The sequence below is a fragment of the Sceloporus occidentalis genome, unplaced genomic scaffold (genome assembly GCF_023333645.1).
Source record: "Sceloporus occidentalis isolate IW3139 unplaced genomic scaffold, rSceOcc1.0.p SCAF_62, whole genome shotgun sequence".
Taxonomy (NCBI): Eukaryota; Metazoa; Chordata; class Lepidosauria; order Squamata; family Phrynosomatidae; genus Sceloporus; species Sceloporus occidentalis.
Window position 1 is genome coordinate 2764676 of NW_028317042.1, and position 7825 is coordinate 2772500.

General features: G+C 37.8%; 1 protein-coding gene across 3 annotated transcripts in view; it reads right to left on the reverse strand.

Moving 5' to 3' along the window:
* Positions 1-1196: 1196 nt before the first annotated feature.
* CWF19L1 (CWF19 like cell cycle control factor 1) overlaps positions 1197-7825 on the reverse strand; it is a 9534-nt gene continuing 2905 nt past the window's right edge. Inside the window, exons 3-14 of one of the 3 annotated variants that reach the window (XM_089493083.1) lie at positions 7074-7158; positions 6437-6538; positions 6025-6239; positions 5539-5657; positions 4757-4841; positions 4389-4532; positions 3402-3507; positions 2746-2825; positions 2415-2624; positions 1846-1965; positions 1518-1615; positions 1197-1341 (exon numbers count right to left, since the gene is read on the reverse strand). In XM_089493083.1, coding sequence (XP_089349209.1) covers positions 1197-1341; positions 1518-1615; positions 1846-1965; positions 2415-2624; positions 2746-2825; positions 3402-3507; positions 4389-4532; positions 4757-4841; positions 5539-5657; positions 6025-6239; positions 6437-6538; positions 7074-7158 — 1509 coding nt within the window. Of the gene's footprint in view, positions 1342-1517; positions 1616-1845; positions 1966-2414; positions 2625-2745; positions 2826-3401; positions 3514-4388; positions 4533-4756; positions 4842-5538; positions 5658-6024; positions 6240-6436; positions 6539-7073; positions 7159-7825 lie in introns of all 3 variants that reach the window. The other 2 variants (XM_089493082.1, XM_089493084.1) reach the window with 2 other exon arrangements.

A 7825-nucleotide genomic window follows, 5' to 3' on the forward strand; every position in this document is an offset into this window, starting at 1 on the left:
TGACACCCCAGTAAAGCTGTTTCTTCTGGAAACCCCGTGCTGCTATACATGCGTTACCCCAAATTCTATGCTTCTATTTTCAAATGTTTACACAACTTTGAATAATTTAGCCCGTTAAAGAATCACTGGGAGTTGGATCAGTAATTTGTAGCCATGTAGCACTTTTTTCTTTTTTACCCCAGTTATTGAATCAAGGCCCATATAGCCAGGATATAAATTATCCATATAGTTATGATTTTATTTAACGCCCACAGTTTACACAGTGCTTCTTACAATACATTTACTCAAGAGGAACGCCAAATCTAGAACTGCCGGACTAAGGCAAACCGATATAAAAGGTTTGGGATGTGTATGTTTTCTTGATTATAGACTCCATTTGAGTAGGATCCTCCTCATCTTTAATTCTAGTCTAAATTTGTTAATTTAGTGTAGTGTGGTACAGATTAATCTTTTTCCAACACGATGTAACCATTTTGTCCCCTAAATGACCTATTTTGGGATTGTGCTATCTAGGGGAGAGACAGCTTTTGCATGGGCATCAAATGATGAATTTGGAGATTGATAACTTGCAACTCTACCCCATTCCAGATTACTAAAAATACATACATTTATGTATACTTATAAAAATCTTTATTGAAAATTCCAAAAGCCAGTTTCACTTTCTTACAAGTTTAAAATAGGACATTTTAAAAGTCATCACGTTTACATCAGTAATAAAAAGAACCATCACTATTATTGCGTCAAACAAATATACCTGTGGACGGCTCGTTCATATAAATGCTCGAGAACCTACTTCTCTTAACCCCAGTCAGCCTCTGCTAATGGCATGAAGAATATATTTTAAAGGATGATTTAGTACGACGTTATATATTTAAAACTGCAGGATTTTTGTGATTTACATTTAAACAAAGTAACATGTCCATAACAAAAAAAAAAAAAAGTGATATGGCTTCCGACAACCAAATAGAAGACTTATACACCAGAAAAGCTTTCAGTGCAGTTTATGAATACTACGGATGAGTATCTCGTGGAACTTGTAGAGCAAAAAGGATGAAAAATGGATTGTTCCACCTTTTTGTTCACTGTAACTGCTTATAATACATAAGGAACCTGGTAACACTAACAATGTGTACAATTTGTCGATAGTATGGGACGAAAGGAACAAAAAACATTTTGCCAAGGGTTCTCATATGAGATCAGTCCTCAAGGGAGAAGTCAAAAGGTTCAAAGTCCTGTCTGAAAGACTTGGCGAGTGATTCCTCTTCCGCTTGAGTCGATTTACACTCTTTCCAGTGCGCCCTCGTCGGTATATTCAGGATGGCTTCACTGGCCAACACCTCCCTATAATTAGAGAGACAGAGAAACCACTTATTCATCCTGATAATAGATCTAAGGCCCAGTGTTAAGAACGTGTTAGTCTTAGGCATTGGATCTAGTCTCCTAAAGAACACTAGAAGCCATTTGCTAGAGCAAAGGAAAATAAATATACAAATTACATAAGCCTCGGCAAGTCATACCTTCCAAATTGTAACGGAAAATTCTTCTTTATCCTGTGAAAAAGCTTCTCCCCGCTGTCAAGCTCCACGAAAAAGTACGGCGTTCCAGGCTGTACAATCTGAATAAAATAAAACATTGTTAATAGTCTAATACGCAGTGGGAAGGAGTAACCGTTTAAGAATGCTCCTACCCCTTAAGGACAAAGGGTTGTCCTTAAACCCATTAAAAACAACGCATTGTGAGCCCGTACGTGTACGGCTTCGTCATGAAGGGGTTAAATGAAAAAGATGACAATACATATTAGAAAAACAAATTGGTAAAAACAAAGGCTTGATTCTGCCAGCATACTTGTTTGATGTCCGAGTGCTCGGGAATTTCTAATAACTCAATGTTCTGCTCCTGTGCTTGTACAATAAAAGTCTCTTTGATGTCTTCTGTAGTGCAGCATTGCAATGGCAGTGGGACCACCTGGCAAAAAAAGAAACATATTTGGTGTTTAGGGGACATCTGGTCAGTTTTGGCAATTAAATCAAGCAATAAAATGCTTTTGATGCTACATATGATACAGGCTAGGCATACAGCAGAGAATGCCGTTTGGTTTGTAAATTAAAATCATCATCGGGACATGGGTTATCCCTCAGAGACAGATGTCATCATTTAAGACAAAGCAAAGTTGCCTTACAGACTTAAACTAATAAGACGTAAAGATGTAAGAGCGCACACAGGAGAGACACCAAGACTCATAATGGTTTCTAATGACGAACGCTCTTGTGCTCTATGTGATGTAACAGGTCAACCTGCAATTTAAACAGCCGGACCATAAGAGTTACCATCACAATATCTGAGGGTCTAACAACGTGGAATGGTCAACAAACCTAATCAGTAAGAATAGAGACATTATATGGCCATCTACTTACTTGAAGCTGTAGATGCTGACTTCTGTAGTTTCTCTCAAACATCACATATCTTTTCCCCTTTGTCTTGAAAAACTTCTTTAGCGCTGCCTTGTATTTGTCAACTTCTTCTACCACCTCTGTCGAAAGATCAACCATAGACTGATAGTGTCCTATGGGTAAAATCAGAACATGATCCGACGTTAAGCCTCCTTTGGCTAGAGCAACATAGCACTAGAAGAGAAAAAAAAAAGGTACAAAAAGTTCTATAATTGGAAATATATATATATATTAATAAAGGCTTTAAAGACAACAGTAATGAAATACAAGTGGGTTGTTAATTATCAATACTTACATGATCGCCAATGCTGACCACAAGGTGCTTTTCAACTTCAGGGCTTGCAAGACAAAACCAGCAGGGTCCAGTTGGCTGAGCTTTAAGAGAAAATAAATAAATAAATAAATTGGATGTATAGGTTTTACTATTAATATAACTTGAAACATTAAAGAAATAGATGCTGGTTAAAATAGTGGCTTGGGAAACAGCCTAACATTATTAAAATATACAAATAAGAAGACTTCTTGGCATACGATTGCGTGAGGAATATCGGACAATGTGATCGAATAACAAAGTACGAACAATAGCAGGATACTTGCTAACCACCACAAAACTTTACAGATTCAACTACATCAGCCTAAATTTAATCTAGAAGAAAATAAACTGCAGATAACTGCCTACCTATTTTCCCCAACAGAAAAAAAGACATAAAAAATCTATGCTATGTTTATTTCAGTTAATTTGGGCCAACAGATCTAATTTTTCTACTGCAGCTTGTGTGAGAACAGGTACCCAATTACCTATATGTATTCAAATGAAGCTGGTCTCTAGCACCGAATCCAGCCCGATGTTTCCCAGCTCGCCCGTTAAAATATTATGTGCCCGGATACTGATCGAGCTGCATGACGGGCGAGAAGCTGCAGCTGAGCGGATGAACAGAATGGTTTACTCACGGTGTTTTCTGGGCTGCTTTCCTTGGGATTGATGCCCTCCTCTCCCCTCTGGCTGCCGTTTCTTTCCCTGTTGCTTATTCATGTCAAAGAAAAACTGCTGCGCTGGCTCTTCCTGGTGGGATTTAAAAAGGACGATAAAACAAAGTAAGAGAATAACAGTTTATTGAGATTTTAATACAACTGCACCTGGTTTTGCCAAAAATGATTTACAACCCAAAGGAAACAGAGTTTAAGACACAATATTTTAAATTAAAAATATAAGACAATTGACTTGAAAGGCTTAGAAAGCCATGTTCTGCCGGGACTTGTAGTTAGAAGCCTCTATTGATGCTGTAAGTTGATAAAACTTAAGTGTGCCAACTGCTGGAAATGGGCGATATGTTACACCCCGATTGGCAGCTACAATCTTGGGAAACCAGCCACTAATCCACAATAATGAATCCCCCCCCCCCATGTTATTCTTACAAAATAAGATTAGGAATATATTTATAATAATTTACACAGACACCAAACTACACAGCCAGGTTATCCAAAATGTTGTGGCTGTGGCGATTTCTGCGGCCAGATTAACTTCCTACGTGAATTTATTAACTCACAAGATATTTTCAACAGAACCAACACTAATGATCAAATTCTAGAGGACAGATGGCTTTCCAATATATTGAGCTGCAAGTGCTATTTAAATTAAATTTATGACATGCAGCGTATAAGCTGGTGCAATTTTTGCACCAGCAAGGATTTGCCAATATCTTTAGAACACACCAATAAATAGGGTAAATAAAATGAAAAAAATGTTAGTCATTTGTAACGCAAGTTCTAGCAACATGTGACCATTTAATACACATCATCCATGGTCCAACTTAGAAAGAAAAAAAAAAAAACGGGCTCTCAGGGAAGCAGTGAGGTCACATTCTAATTTATTATGTCATGTTATTTCCATTTTACAAACTATGTAATTAACAGCTGCTAAGAAATCCTCTCAATTACCTCCTCCATGGTTCGAGTCCCTTGAGTGTTCTTGGCTTCTTTGCCAGACCTCCTGTAAGGGTTTTCGGTGACGTCTAGCGGCTGCTTCACGAGCTCTGTGGCCTCCATCAAGCTCAGGGGCACAATGCTAAACGCATAGATATACTAAATGAGAAAAAAAACCAAAAAATATTTGAAAAAATCCTAATCTATGTACACATGGCAAACGTACTACTCATTGTTAGTTATTTTACTATGCCCTAATTCTGAAGCAAACAGAAAATACAATTCTTTTTCTTTTTTTTGTTTTTTATTAAAAATAAGGGGAGACACTTTCCTTAAACATATGCCTTCATCCTACTTAAAGTACGGTTTCAGTGGAGAAATACCTTTTTCTTCGCTGGATTGCCAACACTTGCCAGCGATATAAACCTGCTCACGTGTTGAGCATTTTCCTGCAAGATGAGGTGATTCCTGTGTGAGGAAATAAGACAGGCTGATGTCTTTAAATTAGGCAACAAAAAAAAATAAAAAAATTATATTATATATATATATATATATATATATATACACATATACACACACACACACACACACACACACATATTATAGATATAACAGAAAACGTGTGTTTGGGAACTGCTGCTATAACCTTTCAGCATAACTATAGTAAATTACTTTGTGTGCGTGCTTTTTATTTGACAACCTGTATAATTGTTTTGAGGATAGTAACTTAGCTCACGGAGAGCTAACAAGCGATAAGTTAACAATTCCTGTACATTAAAATAGCTGTACCTGCGATACACATATGGTGGGATTCTAATATTTTGCAACATTAAGCGTGTTTCTTGGGGAGCTCCAAAATGTTTAAAAAAAAAAAAAAAAAAGGAATTGTTTCTATAAGCCTTCTTATTTCAGTCTGCTAGATAAATGTAAAAAGCCATATTTTACAGCACTGCAGTAAACGGAATACACATTCACTAGAGCTTCTTTAAAATCTACAGGAACAATCCAAAAAACATCGCTGGGTGAAAGGATACGCACCGATGTAGTTATATATTTTGATCCATGCTAGTGGCAATATAAATACCCGATTGCGTTATTCCTCGAAGAAAGGGGTCACTACAAAGCTGTTTGTGCGCTTAAACATCGAAAAGAAAGCTTCACCTACCTGTAAGGAAGTCTCTCATAATTTTCTCCCTCTAGGGCAGCGAAGTGGTATCTGGGCTTTAAGGTAAGTGCAAGATTGGCCACCGACGCAGAACTGCACTGCTTGATGTTTACATCGGCCTGGAAAGAGAAACTGCAAAGTAAGAATTATGCCTGTATTGACATGAAATTTAAAAATATATTATAAACAATCTAGTGTTAAAGTCAACAGGAATTCGGTAATGACATAAAAGCAAATAAGCTGACCACGTGACAAACTGCAAGCAACTGGGACAGAGGCAAAGATGTTGAGATAAAAGCATCTTCCCATTGATACTCCGTTTTCACCCAAACTCAGGCTTGCATTCCACATTTTATGAGGCATAAACTAAAAAAGGTGCTAAATAAATTAACACATGGGATTCAAATAAATAATCAAAGAAAATTATGGGAAATATTTGTCAAACGCACACATTTTATACAAATAGAGAAAGTAAACGCAACCTACCGGGGCATTACCAAAATGCCACACATCTTTGGGCCACGGAGACGTCAATAATATATCCACACCTTTGAATTTGGAGTTAGAGGCGAGCGACAGCTTCAGCGCCTGCGCGTCCTTAGCCGTAAAGCAGTATGCCGACGCAGGCTCGCTCCGGGACTCGATGCCGCTTAAATATGCTATTTGCAGGCCCGATGCCCCTGTAAACAATCCTTTCCGACCTGCAGGGGCACAAACGCCTATTAAAAAATCCTCCGCCCAAACGTCTAAAGTGACCATATTTTATCGAGGCGGTAACAGATATTTATCCTAAAATGACTGCAGCGAGCATTGTCAGAAATGGAAAAGCGCAACGTAAAAATGAATCGTTAGCGGGAGACGTTGCCAGTGTTTCATTAAAAATGGTTGGGGTTCTTACCCAGATAAGTTATATTTGTTGCCAGTTCACATCCATTGACTTCTTGAAAATACTTCACAGTTTCTTGGTTATTTGCTCCGAGGATATACGTCTGAATAGGAGCTACAAAAACCAATAGAAAAAGTCACACTCCTATACTATAAAATATATATATTCTAAAATATATTATATATAATTTTAGAATAAAGTTGAAGTTCTATTAACATTCATCCAAAGCCACAAGATAAAATGCACTTTACCTGCAATTTTAATGTGTTTTATACAAGACACCTATTGAGTGGATCTACCGATTAAATTATGGGGCTAAAAAGGTCTTATTATTACAGCAGAGTATTTTCCTGATGGATAGACCACTCCATCTGTTGCTGTGATTATAAGAGGATCCTCCAGAATCACCGAGTTTATGAGGATGATTTAATCCTTTATCGGTCCGCTCAAAACATAATATTAGAATAATATATAATATTAATTTAGAAAACATGGCTTTGAATAACATCAAGCAGATAAGCTTGGTACGGTTTAGGTCTGGAAAGCAACACAGAATAGAACGTTTACTGAAAATATATAGCATGGCGTTTAAAAGCAAAGGTTACGACAGTTTACAGGGTGATGGGGGTTCTGGCGTCAAGCTTCCCACCTTTTTTCTTTCCAGACTTATATTCTTCCCAAAGTGCCTCGCTCTCCGGACTTGTGCCAAAGAAACTTCCAACGCAGACTAAGAGCTGGAAAAGAAAGATACATGTTATACAGCGACATCCCTGTAGTCCATGGCTATTTTTTATCCACTATACACCTAAAGATGTATTTTATTCCCCATTATTATACAAAGGCCAGTAAATGGCCAGGTGAAAGTGGAACCTAAGTCTTTAGTACAGCTTGTATTAAAGGAGTACTAATTATATCTGGTCTGTGAAGAGTATTACCCATGAACATAGGATATTATAGATATTAGTCACCAAGCTGTAGGTCTGTAGGTTACTATTGATTACAAACACAGAGATGCTCACTGAGATTAAGATACCAGTTTACTCATGCATTACATTACAGATCGGGCGGGCGGACAAAGAAACCTGACAGCCTCGCTCCTTTTAGGAGAAATAATGAATATATAAGTTAGGCTCCTACTCATATATATTTTTTTTTTAAATGCTCCAGAAGAGAATAAAACTGAAATATTCTTTCCATACTACCAATGCCTGATTACAGTCAAAGTAGAGACCACTCACTGGTCCAGATCAGCAGCCGTGCACTCAACATGCTCGCTCCCAAGCAGATGTGGTCATTTCTATAGATCCACGCAAGGAGAATGATGTTGCCATTCCTGTCCGTGGCCCAAGCAGAACGTAGGGACCTTTGCCAGGACTCCCTGAACCTTGCGGCAAAGTGAGT